The sequence below is a fragment of the Dama dama genome, chromosome 32, assembly GCF_033118175.1.
Source record: "Dama dama isolate Ldn47 chromosome 32, ASM3311817v1, whole genome shotgun sequence".
NCBI classification, from domain to species: Eukaryota; Metazoa; Chordata; class Mammalia; order Artiodactyla; family Cervidae; genus Dama; species Dama dama.
This window is the reverse complement of record NC_083712.1, coordinates 38778056-38799047: the sequence shown is the minus strand read 5'-3', so window position 1 is coordinate 38799047 and position 20992 is coordinate 38778056. Positions and strand designations below refer to the sequence as shown.

General features: G+C 57.8%; 2 protein-coding genes across 3 annotated transcripts in view; one reads left to right on the top strand and one right to left on the bottom strand.

Annotated features, from left to right (window-relative positions):
- The first annotated feature begins 3605 nt into the window (after window positions 1-3605).
- BRF2 (BRF2 RNA polymerase III transcription initiation factor subunit) lies at window positions 3606-7880 on the top strand. Its single transcript, XM_061134724.1, has 4 exons — window positions 3606-3848; window positions 4535-4594; window positions 5511-5832; window positions 6654-7880. The coding sequence occupies exons 1-4, from the start codon at window positions 3695-3697 to the stop codon at window positions 7372-7374; spliced, it is 1257 nt and encodes a 418-aa protein (XP_060990707.1). The 5' UTR covers window positions 3606-3694; the 3' UTR covers window positions 7375-7880.
- The window catches only part of ADGRA2 (adhesion G protein-coupled receptor A2), a 36174-nt gene continuing 23054 nt past the window's right edge, over window positions 7873-20992 (bottom strand). Inside the window, exons 3-19 of one of the 2 annotated variants that reach the window (XM_061134722.1) lie at window positions 20435-20506; window positions 20098-20169; window positions 19878-19949; window positions 19440-19603; window positions 18853-19066; window positions 17869-18033; window positions 17067-17265; window positions 16456-16605; window positions 16170-16331; window positions 14957-15181; window positions 14566-14782; window positions 13775-13983; window positions 12702-12829; window positions 12312-12435; window positions 11721-11866; window positions 10968-11057; window positions 7873-10805 (exon numbers count right to left, since the gene is read on the bottom strand). In XM_061134722.1, the coding sequence (XP_060990705.1) occupies window positions 9545-10805; window positions 10968-11057; window positions 11721-11866; window positions 12312-12435; window positions 12702-12829; window positions 13775-13983; window positions 14566-14782; window positions 14957-15181; window positions 16170-16331; window positions 16456-16605; window positions 17067-17265; window positions 17869-18033; window positions 18853-19066; window positions 19440-19603; window positions 19878-19949; window positions 20098-20169; window positions 20435-20506 (3670 nt within the window). In that variant the 3' untranslated portion in view covers window positions 7873-9544. Of the gene's footprint in view, window positions 10806-10967; window positions 11058-11720; window positions 11867-12311; window positions 12436-12701; window positions 12830-13774; window positions 13984-14565; window positions 14783-14956; window positions 15182-16169; window positions 16332-16455; window positions 16606-17066; window positions 17266-17868; window positions 18034-18852; window positions 19067-19439; window positions 19604-19877; window positions 19950-20097; window positions 20170-20434; window positions 20507-20992 lie in introns of those variants that run through there. The other variant, XM_061134723.1, reaches the window with a different exon arrangement.

Sequence of the window (20992 nt, the reverse complement as noted above, 5' to 3'; positions counted from 1 at the left end):
TTCTGAGTGACCTGGAATACTGAAGGATGGGAGCAGGCAGGGAAAGTGGAGCCCACGTGACTCAAGCCCACTCAAGACAAGGCCATATAAGCCACGGCTCCCGAGGAGGGAAGTTCTGGCTGTCTTTGAGCTCTAGGCCTGTGGCCAGCTCCTCAGAGTTTCCAGGTGCCTTTGTTCCTGGGAGATCAAGAAACCCAACACAGTGATCCTCAGCCAGGGGGAGGGAGAGAATAAACAATAGGAAAGGGGAAAGTGAATATGAGCGAGGGCCCTGGTCATGCCCTGGACTGAGGTCATGTCACCACGGTTGTTAGAAGAGAATCAGCATCTGCTGAAAAGCTGCAGTGATGGGGACCCAGTCAGAAAAGCTCCAAGGCGAGGAGAGTGGGTCCTCCAGGCTCAGAGTGAAACTGGTTGAGAGAGTCATCTGAGCTGGAAGGAGCCCAGGGTGAGGCCTTGAGAGAAGCCCAACCCCACCTCCCCCCAGTTACTCACTCCAGATTAGGAATGATCCTGCCTCTGAGGAATTCCATCTATGCATGGCCTCTGACCGGCCTACCCAGGACGGGTGTCCACAGGAGCTGAACAGCCTTCTGGTGTAACCGGCGCTCCTGGGACACAGGGATGAGACAGCCAGATCATGCCCAGGGAGACTCATAACAAAGTCAGACAGGCAGACCAGTAATGAATACACACATATAACCAGAGATGACTGGCCAGGGGCCTTCTGTGAGGACACCAGTGCCTTCCTTTCTGGCCTCCTCTAGAAAGAACTCTGGCCTCCAGGTCAGTATTTCACATCTGGATCACGTCTGAGGCATCCTTTCCAGTGGCCTTCCCTCCTCAGTAGCTTTCTGCTCTAATCCAGCCCATCTGGGCACTCAGCATTCCAAAAGCCGATGTGCCAAGTACCCGTGGGCTCTGGCCTTAGGGACAGAAATGTGGCTCCAGCTTCACAGGCCTGGGGAGGAGCTGGGGAGAGGGCTTTGAGAAGCATCTGTTAAACAGATCATCACCAAGGACGCTTAATTCTTAACCCGGGTCGCCTGCATTGCAGGCAGAGTCTTTACTGTCTGAGCCACCAGGAAAGCCCTACATCTTAGTAGAGTTTGTATCAGAAGGAAAGGCACCGAGGAGGATGTGTATGTCCTGATTTCCCAGAGGAAGACAAATGAATTTCCTAAATAAATGGTTTTCTTCGTGAGAACGCGAACCCTAGACTTGCATGTCTTAGTAGAGCGCGCCATCTTCTGGCCTGGATCCTGCCTACCTCCCAGCCTGTTTGCGTCTGAGAGGGAGTCTCTCTGACGCCATCACACACTTGTGGCTGGAAGAGAATTACCCCTCCACCCCTGGAGTTGCTAGCTGTGTGTGTGCTCAATCATGTCTGACTCTTTGGGACCCCATGGACTATAGTCTGCCAGGCGCCTCTGTCCATAGGATTTTCCAGGCAAAAATACTGGAGTGGGTTGCCATTTCCTCCTCCAGGGGATCTTCCTGATCCAGGGATTGAACCTGAGTCTCCTGTGTCTCTCACATTGTGGGCAGATTCTTTACCACTGTGCCACCTGGGAAGCCCCAGAGTTGCTGGATCATAAAACTGCTTCTACTTTACTATGAAAACTGTCAGGGAAAGCAGAATTTCAAGGCTTCTGTCATGGGAAGATGACTCTGTAGTGAAATCCCACTTCAAAAAAAAAAAAAAAAAAATGCAGTTAGGTTCATGATCTGCACAAAATTGGGATGAGCGGCATCTCTATCGGAATGTAAAGACATACTTCCAGGGCCAGTTATGTTCCTTTTAGGGACCTGTTTACCCTCCCAGTAAAGATGTCGATTACACTGTCTGAAACTAACATCTAAAATCTGCTAATGCCAGAGCCTGCCTGAAATTCTCCAAGATCAAACTGAGAAGCAGAAATTCCCCACATACTTTCAGCACTGGCTATGATAACTCCCATCTGTTTTCTTGGAGTCAGAGGGGCTGGCCACGGTTCTTTGTAATTTTTTTTTTTTGTTGTTGTTCTTTGTAATTTTAACTCAATTGTCTTATTTTTCAGACACAATTGATTCTAAAACTTTCAAGTGTAAAAAAATATTTGTTTATTTATGTATTTATGCCACACCACATGGCTTGTGGAATTTTAGTTCCCTTGAAAGAGGAAACAGACAGAACAGGCTCCATCTTGAAAGCAGGACTCCATCTTGGGCCAGACTGTGGACTTTGAGCTCTATGCCCAGTATCTATGGGAACGACATACCAACTGGAAAACCAGGCCCCCTGGATGGAAGAGCACCAGGGCTCATACCTAGACTCTCTGTTGCCTAAAAGAATACGCTAATTATCTGTGTAACTGAATAGAATCATACATTCTATTATGTTTATTGGGGTATGACCACAGGCCTATTGATAATTGTCCACTGTTAACTACCTAGGCTTAAGGCATATGAATCACGGGTTAACTTTGATTGTATCTTTCTTTTCCTTTGTTCAGTCTAGTTTCAGGGAATTTGGGGAGGTGGGTTTGGGCATATACACTTAGGGTACATAAGGTTTTCAGAAAAACTGGTCAGGGTCCTTGGCTAAGAGGAGACTCGGCCTTGGGTCTATCAGTGTAATAAACTGCACTCCACTATCTGCATTGTCCTCCTGAGTGAGTTTGTTTTCCAGAATGCGTGGCTACAACACCCTGGCCAGGGACTGAACCCGGGCCCTCAGCAGTGAAGGCATAGGGTCCTAACTACTGGGCTACCAGGGAATTCCTGAAAACCTTTATTCTTGATGAGTGCAGTCGGGATTTACTTACGAGAAAACACACACTCTTTGCTGACATTTAAGTTATATTCAAATATGACATACAAAATCTCTCACTTGTGAGCTTGGTTTCTGGAACATTACTAGAGGCACACTTTTGCTCAATTCTTTGATCTATACTATACCACGCCAGGAACTTCAGAGCTAGAATCTTGGAGCATCCTAAAGCTTAAGGTTTTAAAAACATCTCAATCTGCTTAAACTCTTCAGACTGCCAAGGGCCTCACCAACCCTCATATTCTTTCTCTCCAACTCCCTTAGACATTCTTTGCCTACTCTCTGGAAGCATCCCAGGTTGTCACTCTGGATTTTAATTCAACTCCCTCATCCTACAGGGGAGAAAAACAAACTGCAAAGAGAGGAAACAACGTGACTGAAGGGAAGCTGCTCTGGGAAGAGCAATTTCCTGCTCTCTCAATACACTAGTCTCCCTTTTAGGCCACAAATTTTGTACTATGGCCAGAATCAACATTTGTTACCAAAGCGAAAAGGATAATCTGCGATACCCTTAGCGCTTTAGAAGGAAGAGTTGTTTGTGGCTGGCAACAATTTTTTGTTTGTTACGCGCGTCCACGGCGGTATAAAGCTCACTCAAGAGTAACCCCGAGCCTAGACAGCCAACCTCAAACTAAGCACAGATTGCGGGGAATCGGAAGATACAGGCCCTTCAGGAACCTCCTTTCCTCGATCAGGTTTCTACCCGAGTCCGCAGAGGATGGACCGGAAGCCGCAGAGGAGGTACCTACAGTACGGCTGCTACGCTAGCCGGAAGAGGAAGGTGCAACCCTACAAGACTCCGCTCCTACTTCCTGTTTGGGCACAGTTGCTGTTGTGGGCGGTAGGGGCAGTTAGCAGCCTAGGCTCTGGACCGCTGGTGCGATGCCGGGTAGAGGCAGCTGTCCCGATTGCGGCTCCGCTGAGCTCGTGGAAGACTCGCACTATTCCCAGAACCAGCTCGTGTGCTCCGACTGCGGCTGCGTGGTCACCGAGGGCGTTCTTACGACCACCTTCAGTGACGAGGGCAACCTCCGAGGTACCTGTGAGGGCTTTTCCAGGGCCGTGGATACAGCCTGGGGCGATGGAGGGATTGACGTCAGATGCTTCTTATCTCTTGCCCTCTCCCAGTCATGAGCACACTTAGATATGGGAGAAAACAGGGAAAGTGAACGAGTGAACTGCAGGTCAGGGGCTGCCATTATGTTTTCTTAGCAGCATATCTGTTACATGTAGATGTTAACGTTGAATAAATGAAACAGAAAAACAAAGTTCCACTCAATTTACCTAGTCTGCCTATTTGGAAGCATTGTATCAATAGGTCAATGCAGTGCGAATGCCGGAAATACTACTACCCTGAAGCAGTTTGGAAAACTAATCGGCAAAAACTTTTTTCTTTTTTTCATTTGTGTTCCAAGTCCCTGACCAGTGCAGCCCTCACAATCTACAGGCAGGAAAATTGCCTAAATTGAATGTACAGGAGGGGTGGCTGGAAATTTAGAACTGTTTTAGTGCTAGTCCTAATCTTCAGCTTTCTGTGTATTTGGAATTGCTTGTGGTCATAGAAAACCAGATGGACCTTTTACCTGCAAAGATGAGCACCTTCTGTGAGACAGGGAATGGGTACCTGATGATTTGGATTCTGCTCCCTGGTTTTGTGTGGTGAGAGGGCAGGGGTCCGTGAATAGAGACTAAACAAGCTGTTTGTTGTCCATTATCTTACAGAAGTAACATATTCTCGAAGCACCGGGGAGAATGAACAAGTTAGTCGAAGCGAGCAACGAGGTGAGAATCAACGTTTTATGACACAGTGGCTTTAAAGAAAATTCTCCTTATGGTCCAGCTCGTCTGCTTGTCTTTTCTGTTTCCAGCATTACTGTGTAAAGGTAGAGAAGAAGAGAATGATAATTAGAAATAAAGGATGGAGGTGGTTCTAAGAGAGGTAGCAATTAGGTGTAAGGTTTAAGTCTGCTTGGGTATATTTGAGGTAGATTTGAGGAACCCAGGTCAAAGCTTGGTCACAAATCAAACCAGGCTGCAAAAGATGAGGCACTGAAGTATTGACTGCTTCCCACAAATGTCTTTGTGCTTTTCAAATGGCTTTACCAAGTGTCACTCTTATCATTGTAGAAAGATCCATTATTTGTGCATGTGGTATTCAAGGCGAGTTTAACAAAACTTGCTGGGAGCTCTTTTGACTCCTTCACGTATAATATCATGTCATCTGCAAACAGTGATGGTTTTACTTCCTTTCTAATTTAGATTTATTTTTCCTCTCTGTTTGCTATGACTAGACCTTCCAAAGCTATGTTGAATAAAATTGACGAGCGTGGGCATCTTTGTTTTGTTCTTAATCTTATAGGAAATGCTTTCAGCTTTTCACCATTGAGGATGATGCTAGCGTTGGTTTGTCATATATGACCTTTATTATGTGTTGTCTCCTCTAGACCCACATTCTGGAGAGATTTTTTTTTTTAAATCGTAAATGGATGTTGCATTTTATCAAAAGCTTTTTCTGCATCTATTGAAATGATCATATGGTTTTTATTCTTCAGTTTGTTCATGTGGTATATCACACTGATTGAGTTAGGGATATTGAAAAACCTTTGCATCCCTGGGAAAAATCCCACTTGATCAAATTGTCTGGTACTGTTAACGTATTGTTGGGAACCCCTCTAACTCCTGCCGCGGGTTTTCCTAGGTCTTCGCCGAGTGAGAGACCTCTGTCGAGTGCTGCAGCTGCCACCAACATTTGAGGACACGGCAATTGCCTACTATCAGCAGGCGTACCAGCACGCTGGCATCCGCACGGCCAGGCTGCAGAAGAAGGAGGTGTTGGTTGGTTGCTGTGTCTTAATCACCTGCCGGCAGCGAAACTGGCCCCTGACCATGGGGACCATCTGCACCCTGCTGTATGCAGATTTGGATGTGTTTTCTGGAACCTACATGCAGATAGTGAAGCTCCTGGGGCTGGACGTGCCATCTCTGTGCTTGGTGGACCTGGTGAAGACCTACTGTAGCAGGTACGTGCCTGGTGGGAGACACAGGGGTGGGGTGGGTGTAGACCCGAATCCTTTTAACTCTAGTTGTCTCTTTTTGACCAAAGTCCATTCTACGAGGATGTGGGGGAAAAATCTTTTCTGCTTCTCCTGTGCCTGGCACTGGTCGGGTGAATCCCGTTTTACGTTTCTAGAATGTTGTATCATTTTCAGATCCCTTTGCTGTCACAGCAGCCTGATGCTGTAGGGAGGTATCAGCTTTGGCACGGCGCTTCTGGGTTCTACCACTCAGGTCTGCTTGATGAAATGCCACAGCCCTGCCTCAGCGGGATCACGTTGTGTGTGATTAGAGCTGAGAGAGTACGAGCAAGCTGACAGAGCTGGACTTAGAAGCTAATTTTTTTCTTTAATAAGTAGCTGTGTTCTTTTCTTTATATCTGACAAATACGGTAGAAAGCAAAAGCTGTCGGTGTTGAATGACCTTGGGTTTGAAGCTTGGTCACTTCCAAGCTGGATGACTGTGGGCAAGTTTTTTGACTCTTAAATACACATTACAGGGTGTTGAGTAGAGTAAAGGAGAACATTTTGTAAAGCACTTACTCAGAATGATGGCTGATGGTGGGGGCGGGCGGGATTGTCATTAGACATTAGCGCCCCTCTGCACTCTCTTGCCCTTCACCTCTCCTGCAGGAGACTCACCCTGATTTCTCTTGGTACCTGAATAAAGTTGCTACCCAGCAGGCTGTGTGTTCCCGGAAGGATAGCATAGCTTGCCTATCTTCTGCGCTTTGGAGGAGCTGTCTCCTGGAGGTACCGAGACCAGACCCTCATTTTGGTTATTTCAGCTTCAAGCTGTTTGAAGCCTCCCCGTCTGTGCCAGCCAAGTACGTGGAAGACAAGGAGAAGATGCTGTCGCGAACACTGCAGTTGGTGGAGCTGGCCGATGAGACGTGGCTGGTGACCGGGCGGCACCCCTTGCCCGTCATCACCGCCGCCACTTTCCTGGCGTGGCAGTCCCTGCGGCCTTCAGATCGGCTGACCTGTTCCCTTGCCCGATTTTGTAAATTGGCGAATGTGGACCTGCCCTACCCCGCTTCCTCCCGCCTGCAGGAGCTGCTGGCTGTGCTGCTGCGGATGGCCGAGCAGCTGGCCTGGTTGCAGGTTCTAAAGCTTGACAAACGGTCTGTGGTCAAGCACATCGGCGACCTCCTCCAGCACCGCCACATGCTGGTCCGCAAGGCCTTTCGGGACGGAACAGCCGAGATGGACCCTGGGGAGGAGCTGCAGGGGCAGGGGCAAGGACCAGAAGAGGAGGATGTGGGGAGTAGCTCTTTAGAGCTGCCTGCGGTCAAGCGGCCTGCCAGCCCTGCCCTCCTCCTCCCACCCTGCATGTTGAAGCCCCCAAAGCGAGTCTGTTCCACCCCCCCTGTCTCCACGGTCACTGGAGATGAAGACATTTCTGATAGTGAAATCGAGCAGTATTTGCGTACCCCTCAGGAAGTTAGGGACTTCCAGAAGGCCCAGGCAGCTAGACAAGCCGCCCAGAGTGTTCCGAATCCCCCCTGATGCACATTGGGCATTGAGGGCGCTTCCCCTCATCTGATGACTTGCTAACCGGCCTGACACAGCCAGAGGAATCACTGTCCACAAGCCCTCAGGTGTTTCCATTCTCGTTTAAGGGACCCAAGAGGGGTTGTGCAGTCCCAGAGGTGAAGTCAGAAGGAGCGTGGGGATGCCCGGCTTGGAGAGAGTCCCATCCCTTGGTCCCAGAGAGCAGCTTGCCTCCCTCCCTGTTCTGTGGGCTGGCTTTCTCTTGGGCTGCTGGAGCAGCGACGGGCTCTCCTGCTCTCTGATTGGATTGGATACATGGCTGCTGCCGGACTGGCGGGCCTCTCCTGGTGTGGATTGTGGGTATTCCCAGCATTACCAGCCCTCAGAGGATGGAAACAGCAACCCTCGGCCCTGTGTTTGTTCACAGACCCTGTGGGCTCATGCGTACAGTGTTAGAGATCCTCTCTCATCACTAAAGGACTGTGGGTGGAGGAGTAAGGTCATAGCTCAAAGGGCTTTGCAAAATTTTAATATATTAAAACAAGAGGCATCTGCTAGAAAACATTCTATTGTATAAAACCCGAGCTTTTAAAAACATGTTTTCTTTGGCACTTTTCATCCCCTCCCTCCCCTTTCCCCAGCGTATTGCAAAAAGCTCTCCAGTGCTAAGGCATTGGCGGGGTATGTAAACAGCAGCCAGCATACGTGGAAGAATAATATGAAGCTTTTTTTTTTGCCTTTTTTTTTTTTTCTGTCTAATATTATCTGTGCAGCAAGCATAAATAACAGGATCCATCTCAGGGCATGTGGGTTTTCTTCCTTTCCCCTGTCTGTCTGCTCTCGCCTTGGCGATCAGGCTGGAGTGACATGGACACTGGGCTGAGTTTCCCTGTTGCTTTGCATGAGGCCCAAGGTTCCCTCCACTTTCATTGTGTGCTGTAATCAAAGGCTGGTGGTTGCTCTAGGTTGGGGAAAATATGAGTGCTGGTGTTTAAAAGTAGTGGAGGCACAGGTCCCAGGTGATTTGCAGGGGCCCTACCCTTTGCCTTGGGGATTTGGTTTGGGCTTCAGTGGGGCAGGAAGCTGGTTTGATTTTTTGGAGGTTTCTAAAATGGACCTAGACATCAGATCATCGATAAGGTTCTCCTGTCTGACTTCATGGAGGTGGGGAGGGCTCTTAGTCCCTGGGAGGTGGAAGGCTGAGACTGGGGATATGGGCTCTGCGATTAACAGTAAGTGCTTTTCCAGCACCGCCTGCAGCTTGGCAGTGGCGCCCCTCTTCAGAGCGTTTTTTTCAGTAGGACTAGGTTTGAGGCAGGACTACCTTCAGCCCCAAATGGAAGTACTAGCTCTGCTATCCTCCCATCCTCCCCAGGTGCCTGGCAGTCAGCGTCTTAGGTGTGGGGCCTTAGCTTTGTCCTGAAGTGCCCCCTCTGAATCCTGCCATGTGGTTCTTGTCCCAGTTCCGTGGGGATGGCCTCCAGCCCTAATCCTGCACCCTTCCACCTGCCCCTCTCCCTCCCTCCCTCCCAGAGAGCTGGTTGATCCCGGCAGCTGCCTTTCACACGCCACCCCTCCTCTTGCATAGTTAATTCCAAAAAGCAGCACCTGTTCCCTCCGGCTTGTCCTGGTCACCTGGCGCATCCGCTAGGCTCCCTAGTTAGCCAGAGTCGGGGTGAGAGAGGCTCTGGGGTATGGACACAGAGAGGAGACTTCAGAGGAGGGCGGTTAGGCGAGAACGCCTCACTCAGGCTCCATCACCAGTGTTCCCAGTAAGGCGGCCGCCGCCAGGGAGGCGGGTGTACCTTAGAAGGGGCCCGCCCGAGCTGTGCTGTCCCCGCCACTCTCGGTCGCGCCGCAGACCGGCAGGACCTTAGCCCTCAAGCCCGGACGGCAGGTGCTGCCGAAAACCGGCCTGGGCCGGGACGGAACCCTACCCCGCCTGCGGTCCAAGGATTGTCTGTCGCTACCCCGGGAGACGGCCCTCTCCGCAGTGGTGGGCCTGCGCCTTCCCCGCCCCCGGCCTCCAGGACTACAGCTGGAGAGCCCAGCTACAGCGAGGCACCTCCGCTCCAACCTGGGGGCGTACCGATCGACGTCTCTGAGGCGCCCCCCGCCCCGCCCCGAGAAGCGGGGCCACGAGCCCGCACGGCCAGTTCTTGCCGAAGCGGCGCGCGCGCCCACCCTAGACGGTGGTCTCGCTCTTCCAGAGGCCGGTCTTCATGCAGCCGCCGCTGGCCGCTTCGGCGCCGCTCGAGGGGACGTCCTCGTACTTGCCGCCCTTGGGGGCGCCGTTGAGGCTGGCCGAGTTGAGCGGGTACGAGCGGCGCTTGCTCTCCTTCTCCAGAGCGCCGCCCCTGAGGTTGTCGCGGCTGGCGCTGCGGCGCTGGCCCGGCCGGCCGGCCTCGGGGGGCGGCGCGGCGCTCGTGTCGCTGCCCTCAGACGGCGTGAGCGCGGCCTCGCCCTCGAGCCGGGGCCCGGCGCCCGGGCTGTGGCGGCTGCTGCCCAGGTAGCTCTCGGACGGGCTGTGGTGCGGGCTGCCGCTCTCGCTTGACTGCAGCTCGGCCGTCCCGGCCGCGCCCCCGCGCAGCGCCCGGAGCCGGTTCTTGCCGCCGGCCTCCCCCGCACGGTGCCCTTTGGCGCGGCTCTTGTGGCCCCGGCGGCCGTGGTGCAGGTTGTTAGGGTGGCGCGGGCCGAGGCCGGCCCGGGGGCCCGGGGGCTCGGGCTCCCCCTCCCCGCGGGCCGCCGCCCCCGCCTCGCACGCCTGGCTCTGCGCCAGCTGCAGGTTGGTGAGCTTGCAGGGCCCCGGGGGCGGCGCGTGCCCGCTGCTGCCGCTCGGGGACGACTTAAGAGACGGGGGTCCCTCTCCGAACACCGGGGACCCGTCTTCGGGGCCGGTAGGCGCAGCCCGGGGGGAGGCGCGGGGGGCCGAGGCCGGAGGCCGGCAGGCGCGCCAGGAGGCCCTGACGTCCCTGCGCCTGGCACAGTGGTGGGTGAAGACGAAGAGACCCAGGGCGGAGGCTGCCACCCCGTACAGACAGCTGCACACCACTCGGGGCAGCCAGCGCTGCGACACCGTTAGCGCCCCGCAGGCCCACGTGGCCAGGTAGAGGAAATGCGTGGTCACCAGCGCCCCCAGCTGGACCCCCGGAGAATAGAGGCCGTCGCCGTCCTCCGGGGGCCCGGGCGTCACCACCCCTGTGCTTCCAGCCGCCAAGAGGGAACCCGAGTCACTCAGGAGGGGGCCGCTGCTCCTGAGCCTGGTGGAACCCCTCAGCTCCTCCCCCGGCTCCAGGGAGACCCGGCCGGTGCCCGCCTTCGGGCTCTGTGCCAGGGGACCCCGTAAGCGCAGCCCTGCGCACAGGAAATAGATCCAGGTGATGAGCAGAATCAAAGCCACCGGGATGTAGAAGGCGCCTAGGCTCGGGCGCCACACCAGCCAGCAGCTGCGGGGAGACACGGGCGGCGTGTATGAGGTGGGCCCCGAGGCCGGGTGGGTGGGGAGGCGGCTGGGGCCACATGCAGGGGCTGGGGCTGGGTGACTGGCCGGGCGGGTGGGCGGTGCCCCGTGCCAGGCAGGGGGGTCTGGGCGGGGGCAAGGCGCTCACTAGGGGCCGTGGTCTCGGTAGTTGTGGATGTTGACAGCGGCTGTGATGCCACAGATGATGAGCGGGATCCCTCCTGCTATCAGATAGAACCTGGAGAGAGGGGGTTTGGGGGTCAGAGAGATGGGGAACAAGGAGGGGACCTGGTGCTCGGAACCCTCACCGAGGGGTCTCCGCCCCATCCTTCTTCCCTGGAAAATCGTGTGTGAGTTTTGTTTTGTTTTTGTTTTTTTTCCAGGGATGCAAGGCCCCTCTAGGGCAGGTCTAGGTCCCTAGGGGATTTGGCCAAGACTGTTCCAAGGGACAGAGGCCAGAGTTGCTTTCTGTCCCCCTAAACAGCATGGAACTCAGTGCCGCTCCGGTTCCCAGGATTCCTGCCCAGTGCCCCGCGAAGCCGCTTACTGCCTGGCCATGGCAAGCCTGAAAACCCTGAGGCGGCACCCCTCCATAGCACTGCGCACACTTGGGTGCCACCTAAGGCCTTGCCCCTCCTGCCTTTTTTTTTTTTAATGGCCACAGAACCACAGGGTCTTAGTTCCCTGACCAGCAACCGGACTCAGGCCATGGTAATGAAAGCACCGCGTCCTAACCACTGGACCGCCAGGGAAGCCCCCCACCTCCTCTTGTGTCTTGGGAGTGTGACCTCCCAGGACCTTGGACCCACCCTGCATCCACCCTGGGAGAACTGCCTTTGATGTCTTTCCCCCACCCCCGGAGCCCTACCCCACCACAAAGCTGACAGATGGAAGCGCCTACCGCAGCATGGGTCTGGGGGCAGGCGGGGCAGCATCCCCTTCTGGTGGGGGGGTTGCTCTCCAGGTGAGCTCCTTGTGGAGGACGCGGGCCTTCACGCCCATCCAGAGGAGTGTGGACAATGAAGAGTAGTGCAGGGTGATGCCCACCTGCGGGGTCAAGGGCTGAGGGCTGGGGGGCCGGCCACCCCGAAGCCTCAGCCCCCAGTGTTCTCCCCCGCCTCCCACGTGCCCGGCCCCCAGCTCCACCCAGACCATCCCCAGGGTTGCGTCCCTGCTGTTACCCTCTCTACTTCCAGCCCAGGGCTCTGCTCCACGCACTGGGGTGGCTCCATGACCCTGTCGTTGCTGCCGGCCTCGTCCCCGACTGCTCTTCCATCGCAGGCCCCCCACCCTCTACTTCACCCCAGCTCCTAGTTTCTCTTCTTCTCACCACCCGCTACTGTCATGCCCACACCACCCCCCGAAAGGCTAGGCCCAGAACTGTGGAGCTGGAGCCCATGACCCACCCCTACTTCCGGTCTGTGTGCCTCCCTCCTCTGTGCCCAGGCTGCTGGCACCCATCCTGGAGACCCCAGCCCTTCCCCCTGCTTACCGCCTGGCAGACCATCTGGTAGTTGGTGAGTGTGATGCCTCCTGCAAACACGGCGGAGGTCATGGCCATGTGGAAGCACAGGTTCAGCAGCATGTGCCAGCCCTTCCGGGACACGTGGATGGAGCTGCCGCAGAAACGGTGTCTAGTTAGTGGACCGTGCAACCCAAGGTTGGGCCCGTGGGCTCTCAAGACCACTGAGAGAGTCGAAGAGAAGAAGGCAGACATTGGTGTGCGTGCGTGAAATGGGACAGACACCTTAAGCCCCAGACGTGTTTTCCAACCTCAGAACGCTCGCAGGAAATGCTGGGCAGGAGCCTGGGGAAGGGACACTTGCCAGGGCTGAGCGACCCCCTCGGCCTTCCCCGTAAACTGTCTCCTGCAGGAGCTCACCTGTGGTTGAGGATGTAAGTGATGATTGTGGAGAAGAGGCAGAGCAGCAGCAGGGCCGTGCAGGGGTACACGACGGGGTGCAGCCCCGCCCCGGAGCCCCCCGCCTCCCTGGGGAAGGCGCTCAGCTCCTGGAGAGACAAGACAGGGAGTGAGGAACAGGAAGCCAGGGGCCGAGAGGCCTCCTGTGGGGTCTGGGCCAGTCCCCCACGCCGGTTCTCCCCTCCCAAGCGCAGTCAGCCTTGGGCGCCAACTTTGGCCCTTTGCTATCCGGGCACCACCACATCTACTCTTAGAAAGTTGGTCTAGGTGGCATTCCTGATCTGCCTTTCTGAGAACTTGGCAGGTTCCCAGCCTAAAAATCAGTGATGAGGAAAGAGGAAGAAGGTACTGTCTATGGTACAGCTGCATACCTGCTCAGGATCTGGGAATGTGGGCTATGAAGTGTGCAGGAGGTGGGGGGCTGGACAGGGCTGGGCGGGGAGGGTGACAGAGGGCAGACATTCCCAGGTTCATTTTTCACTTTAACAACGCGGGTGTCAGAGTGAAGGATGTGGAGACCCGGCCTGGTGGTCCCCGAGCCATCTCTCTCGACATGGGAATAGAGGACCTCCCTGTCTATCTGTTTTTCCCAAAAGGCCGTGGGGCTTTTTTTCCTTTTTTTTTTCCCCCCAAAAGGGTCTGGGGCTTCCCTGGTGGCTCAGACGGTAAAGAATCCACCCGCAATGCAGGAGACCCTGGTTTGATCCCTGGGTCCGGAAGATCCCCTGGAGAAGGGAATGATGACCCACTCCAGTATTCTTGCCTGGAGGATCCCCATGGATAGGGGAGCCTGACAGGCTATAGCCCATTGGGTTGCAAAGAATCAGACATGAGTTAGTGACTAATACGTTCCCTTTCCTGATAAGAGGGCCTGAGGACCTCCCTGTCTCCTGAAAGATGGAGAGATGTGGGGCAGACCAGAGGGACTCCCCATCTCGAGGCCCCATCAGGCCCCCGTTCTTTCCATATTTCCCTGTGGTCCCAGGCGGTCAGAGTGCCCCCCGCCCCTGCCCCCGGGTGCCCGCTCGGCTCACCATGAGCACGGCCACGTTGCCCAGGTGCTGGCAGTGCAGGGAGCTGACGTTGGGCTGGCTGGAGCGCAGCTGGCAGCCCTCGGAGCGCCAGCCCCCGGGCCCCCCCGGCCCCTCCTGGCTCCACCAGGCCGCCACGGGCTCGGCCCCCTCAGCCCAGTGCCGCAGCGAGACGGCCACCGGCTCGGTCAGGTTCCCCACGCCGCAGCCACCTAGGGTGGGAAGGGGAGGGGGGGTCCACTCAGGCCTGGGTGGGTGTGCGGGGGCTTGGGGGGGTGCTGGGGGATAGAGTTAGATGCCACGTGCAGGCCCGCCCCCCCACCCCACCCCAGAGCCTCAGCCTAACTGGGGAGATGGAAGGATGAATGAAAGTAAAGGCACAGCAAGCTGGTGGCCCAGCTTAGTGCCAAAGGGGTCGCGGCCATGTGGCCAGGAAGGGAGGACTCGGGGGTTGGGGACAAGAAGGTGGGCGGTGAGAGTGAAGGGAGGATACGGGGGGGGGGGGCAGGCACCCCGTGGCGGGAGCTGGCACCAGGTGATGACGGGGAGGAGAGGGAGGCCCAGGCAGGTGGAGGGTCTGTGCTTCGAGCCCTTCGGAAATGTGAGAGTCTGGGATGTGAAACCCCGGGTCCCCGGAGCCTTTTCTCCTCCCATCTCTTCCTTCACGGGATGCCCCCGTCCAGCATTGTCCTTGGTGTGGGGGCCACCGTCCCCTGCCTCCAGCGGGGATCAGGAGTGCGGGCAAGGGCAGGGCGGGGCAGGGCAGGACAGAGGGCAGGATCCCGGGCCCTTACTGGTCCCCGCAAAGATGACAGGGGTGGCCACGCCACGCCTCCTTCCAGGCCCCGCGGCTCCGGGGCGGGAGGTGTTGCCCAGAGTGCGGAAGAGGCGGCCGTTGCGGAAGACGAGCAGCTGCAGGGTGCAGTCTGGGGGCGCCGGGGGTGCCAGGGCCGCCGGGGGCGACGAGAACAGGCTGGGCGGCAGCTGGATGGAGGCCAGGGCCACGCTGTTCTGGGGGGGACACGGGAGTTCCTCAGAGACACCCAGGGTCCCCGGGACTCTGCTGGCCCCCAGGGCTCCTCCATGTGGCCCCCCGCCTCCCCGCCTGTGCCCCCCGCCCCCCTAGGCACCTCGCCTCCCCCCCGCCCACCCGCCTGCTCAGCACCCTGCCTCCCTGACACCCACCTTGATGTGGAAGGCCGACAGAGACACGTTGGGCCTGCCGGTGGTGCAGCGGAAGCGGAGCTGCTGGTCGGCCAGGGGCTCCGGCTCGGGCGATGGGCTCTGGCCGGGGCCCAAGGGCCGTGTGCCAGGTGCACCCGTCTCCCGCCTCTGGAAGGCCGTGCAGGTCAGGCCCACGTAGCTGTGTGGCTTGATGAGGTAGGCCTCCAAGGCCACATTCCTCGAGTTCTAGGGACAGGGACCCCGTCACCTTCTCCCAGCCTGCTCCTGCTCAAGACCACAGACCTGCTCCGACCAACCCCCAGTCCCTTGCCCATTGCCCAGGGCCAGGGAGCCCCAAGTCGGCCGTGGAGTCCCCCCATTGCTGATCTGCCCTTCCTCCCGCTCACTCACCCCCCACCTTGCAGCCGGCTCAGCTCCCCACACACCCCGGTCCTCCTGCCCCAACTAAGCCAGAGGGCAGGGTCCATGTGCCCCCTCCTCGTATCCCCGCCCCCCCCCCCCACCCCCGCACCAGTGCCCAGAGGAGATGCTGTGGTCTCCTTGTTGACTGTTAATAGCTCACCACCCTTCACTGGAAACGTCCCCTCTTCTTGGGGAACAGAAGTCTCCATTAGCCCCCCACTCCATCCCAGCACTGCCGCCTGCTTCCAAACCTTCCTCCTGGTCCTTCTCCTCCTCCCTGCCCCTTCTTGTGTATTTCCATCTGCCTAGCCCTTCAACTCAGGGCTTTCCCAGGTGGCTCAGTGGTAGAGAATCCTTCTGCCAATGCAGGAGAGGTGGGTTCAATCCCTGGGCAGGGAAGAGCCCCTGGAGAAGGAAATTGCAACCCACTCCAGTATTCTTGCCTGGAGAATCCCATGGACAGAGGAGCCTGGCGGGCTATAGTCCATGCGTTTGCAAAGAGTCGGACACACCTTAGTGACTAAACAACAACACAGCCTTTCAGCTTGGCTCCCCACACAAAGCCTTGGGTATCTTCTATGGTGTCACTGGCCTCCCTGGCCTCTGCACTGCCCCTGACAAGCTGGAATTTGATGCCACATGACCGGGACTGGACCCTAGTCACGTTCGGGTTCTTGATAAATCGGGCACATGGCCAGCCCACACTTGGACTTGCTCCTGGATGATGAGGACTGGGGCTGACCCCTGTCACCTCTAAGGCCCCTCCCTGTCCCTCCCTGGTTGGGACAGCCTCCCAGCTGGCCCACGGTACCACAGAGATGTGCTGGGCGTGGGGGCTCAGGGCGGCTCCCCCGATGCGCTCCAGGGCGCCCACGATGCCGCTGCAGGCCTTGTCCTCGCGCTGGGCCAGCCACAGCAGGTGCTCGTCCACCAGCATCAGGTTGCTGGCCATGTCCACCATCACCTCCACCAGCTGGGAGAGCGGGAGAGGCGTGAGTCACATGGGCAGGAGGGGACCTGGGGCAGCAGAGGCTTGAGCAGTTAAGGGGGGCGGGTGATTTCCAAGGGACCCACCCAGAGGCCCTACTGAATCTCACCTCTTTGATCTGGTCGACATAACCCAGAAACTTCTGAATCATCTGAGCCACATAGACGACGTCCATCATGTCAGAGAAGCTGGCGGCCTCAGCCGTGTACACTCGCAGCTGGTGGGCCAGGGTCAGCGCGTTGGAGGCGTTGATGGGCATCTGGGTTGGAGAGGGGAGGAAAGGGCACCATCCAATCTGGCTCCTTCTCCCCCAAAACGCCCCCCAGGAGCCCCCTTCTCTGTGCTGACGCTCGGCGACGGGGCCTGGGGAGCAGGGTCATGCCCACATCTGAGTCTGATCCCGATGGGAGATGCAGATATAAGGAGCGAGGTCTGCACGACTCAGGGCCGCCCTCCAGCTGCGCCACCGCTTAAGGACAACGGGACGACCTCACGCTTTCCTCCTAAGGCTGACCTTGCTATACTGGGGGACAAAGATGCTCGGGGTGGCCCACACGTCCCGAGTGTGGCCTTGGGGAGTCTGAATCCCCTGGAAGAGGAGATGAGCACGAGACACAGCGCGGGTCCTGTGGCTCCTCGCCGTGCCTCCCAAGGACGCAGGGGCCCCCAGCCCCTTCCCCTTCCCATTCCCCGCGGCCTCCACCCTCACCCCAGCCTCACCAGCACGAAGGTGTAGAGCACCCGGGTGATGTCGTTGGTGTACAGACAGTGGGAGTAGTCCCCCGGCTCCCAGCGGCCAGCTCGGTCGCACCGGCGGGAGGCTCGGGTGCCAGGAGCTCCCCCGCTCAGGGGCACCGAGGTGAAGGGGTACTGCAGGCAGGACTGGTAGGCTGTGATGCCAGCCAGAGTTCGCGGCCACCTGGGGGCAGAGGTGGAGGGTTGCCGATGACCCAGGCTCCTCAGGGCCAGGGTCCGTCCCTTCCCTGCCCTGAGAACTGTGAGGCCAGGCCCCTTGGGAGCTGGAGGCAGGGTCCAGAAGAGGCCACGTGGACTGGACTTCAAGGGCTTCCCAAGCTCCCCCTGCGTTCTTAAGCTGTGTTTGTTGGGAGAGTGCTGTCACTGCTGCGGGGCTGGCCTTGGAGTCCTGAGTTCAGGTCACTTATGCTTTCTGGGCCTCAGTCTTCTCAGCTGTAAGATGGGAGAGTAACACCTGCCCTGACTAAGGGGGAGGCCCCTGGGATATTAAATGTGACATCTGTCACGGGAGAGTTTTGTCAACTATGCATGTAAGGAAGCAACTGCCCCCCCCCAAAAAAAAATCCCCAAACCCCTGTTCTGCACAGCACATCTTGAAGGGTGATTTTATACAAAAGGATATATGGTTTCTGTAAACACACCAAAACAGGACTCGGAGCTGAATGACAACAGAAAGTGTTTTCTCCATCTTAGAGCAGGCAGGGAGACTATTCAGCCGCATCTCAGAGGCTGGGGGGCATGGGGGCGGCCAGGGGTGGTCCCGAACCTGAAGTCCCCGCGGTTGTTGGCGACGCGCTCAGCAGGGCAGTAGGAAGCCGAGGTCTCCAGCACCACGATCTCCACCTTCTTGCTGGCGTTTCCCTGGGCCGTGGACACGGAGCACTCCCATTCGCCTGAGGCCCATACGCCGATGTGAGACAGGGTCAGCTCGCTGCGGGCGGGCGGGCAGGCGGGCGAGGTCTGGCTGGAGGCGCTCCTGGCGGCCGCGCCACCCTCTCCGAGCGCCCGGGTGCCGCAGCACGCAGGGCACCAGCTTCAGGCTCTTTTCTTTCTTTTCTTATTTGGTTGAGTCATGCAAGATCTTAGTTTCCCCACCAGACATGGAACCTGGGCCCCCGGCAGTGGACCACCAAGCAAGTCCCCCAGGCTCTGAGCCAAGGGTACAGGCTCATACTCCTTTAACGCTGGCCGTACGATAGTGTTTTTCTGGGCTTCAGTCTCCCCACCCTCATCATGGAGGTAATAAAACCTCTCTTGCAAATCGTTTGCAGAGAGCAAGTCCAACAATATAGGTGAGACCCTCTGTATCATTGTAAAGGCACTGAAGAAATGTCAGATTTAATCAGTTTTTTTCCTATCAGGCAATCTGTAGGGCTTCCCAGGTGGCTCAGTGGTAAAGAATCCACCTGCCAATGCAGGAGACTCTGATTTGACCCCTGGGTCGGGAAGATCCCCTGGAGAAGGAAACGGTAACCCACTCTAGTATTCTTGCCTGGAGAATCCCATGGACAGAGGAGCCTGGCGGCTACAGTCCATGGAGTCGCAGAAGAGTCGGACACAACTTACTGATTAAAACAACAATTCAATGTGTATCCCTCATGCAGACCATTTCTGACTTAGTTCTGGATCTGCATAAACGCGCCCAGAGGTATTCCCAGGAGCAGACCAGCTCCTGTCGGAGGTGGGTGGGTGAGGGTTCTGGCTCCCCCCGTCCGTGCTCTGGGCTGAGAAGGGGCTGCGGGGCCTGTACCTGGTGATAAAGGTGCAGTCGTGGACCAGGCTGTCGGCCAGCAGGACGCCCGCCTGCTCGTCACCCTCCACGGGGGCCCGGTTGTGGTACCAGCGGATGCGGGTGTCGTTGCCCAGGTAGCTGGCCGAGCACTGGAAGGGCAGCCGGTCGCCCTGGAAGACCACTTGGCGGAGGGATGGGATGAGGTGGTGTGTGTGTAGCTCCAGGGCCCCCTCTGTGGGCAGGGACACTGGGAGTGAGACTGAGTGTCAGGTGGGGACCAGGCCCCTCTGTCTGGAGCCCACCCTAGTTCAGAAGGAGGGGGCTGGAGCATCTCCAGAGACTAAAGCAGAGGAGAGGAGCAGTTGGGTTTTGAATGAGTAAAAGTGCTTCTTTCCACAGCACGCTTTGTCACCCCAAGAGGAGGGACCAGAAGAAAATATAAACCAAGCAGCGCTCCCCAAGGAAGTTTAGAAAATCGGATGGAGGATGGGTCCCCAGTGGGATCTAAGGGAGAGGACACCCTGGAGACCAAGCCCACTGCCTCGGGAGCCTTGAGTCCGTGGGGGCCCTGCAAGAGGGAGCCTTGAGGGCCTGGGTCTGCTCACCGCAGCGCAGCTGGGCCTCCTGGAGGCCGGCCAGGGCCTGGGCATGCAGGGCGCTAGGGTAGGCACAGAGTGTGCGCTCCGACAGCTGCAGGGAGTGGTTGCGGGCCCAGGGAAGCAGCCAGCGCAGGCGGCAATCGCAGGTCAGGAACTCGGTGCCGAAGTCCCTGCAGAGGGTGGAGGGACCCAGGGTAGAGCAGAGGGGTTCCCGGGGCTCCCGGGGTGGGGATGGAGCCCCAGGGAGAGACTGAGGCTGAAGAAGGCAAACTCCGCGTGCGTGCGCCCTGCGGTGCCCTGCGGCCATCACCACCGCACTCGGAGGGGCTTTGCGCAGCCCATTGTCTGCCGGCCTCCCCAGAGAGCTGGCCACGTGGTCGCAGCGTTTATGTGTCCCCCTCCCGGCCGAGGAAGGAAGCAGGGGCCTGGGGAAAGGATACTCACACCACCTTAAGGGCGGGCAGCTCATCAAAGACCCCAGGCTGCAGACTGGAGAAGATGTTTCCAGATACGTTTCTGCAGGGGAACAGGGAGACAGGATCTTAGGTTCTCCCTGGGCTGACGGGGCGGAGGCTGGGGGTGAGCCGTGAGAATGCAGGGCCCGTGAGGGTCTGGGGAGCCTTCCCTTGGCCCCCACCTCCCACCTTCCCCGCCCCGCACTCACAGCCGGAGAAGCCTGGGGAGGCCCTGGAAGGTCCCGGAGGTGAGACAGCCGATCCGGTTGTTGGAGAGGTCCCTGGAGAGATACGCAGACCCTCAGCATGTTGGCCACGTGGCAGCACATGGGCCCACGTGTGAGGGACACACGTGTGAGGCTGGGGCTTGTGTGGGGAGCGGAGAAAAAGGAGACGGGGTTGGGGCGTGAAGTGTCTGCCCCCCCACCACGTATGTGTGGTGAAGAGGGACGGTGGGTGACTGGGGTCCATGGGACCTCCTCCAGGGATGCGGGGCCTGGCGGGGGGTGGGGGCGGGGGCGTGGTTGGTCAGGACACGCCACTCACAAGCGTTTCAGCTCCCCCAGACCCAGGAAGGCGCCGGGCTGCACCGTGCTGATGACGTTGCTTCTCAGGTCCCTGCGGGAGACAAGCGGGGGGGCCCTGACACCTCGCCCACTCGGGGTGGGGGGCACACAGCCCGCCTGGGCGGGCAGCCCCTGCCCTAGTCGGGGCTAGGGTCTCTGTTTCCCTCTAAATCCCTGCTCTCCTGAGTGCCGGACGGGAGGCCGCATGAAGCACCTGGCCCATCAGACGGGTGCCCGCGGCCTCCCTGGTTCCCTGGTCAGACCGGCGCAGGGAGGGTGCAGAAGGGCCTTGGACAGACGGACGGATGGACGAACGAGGCACCGAACCCGGTGGAAATGGGAGGGGAGGGCCCCGACCCCCCGACCCTGGTGTCGGGAGGCCCCAGCTCCTAGGAGCGGCCCGAGTTTCTCCATCTCTCAGAGCTGCCGTCGCAGCATTTGAAAATGGGCGTGACCGTCCTTGGCAGACTGCCACGCCCGTGCTCAGGCCCCGAGTCGTGTCCGACTCTCTGTGACCCCACGGACCATCGCCCACCAG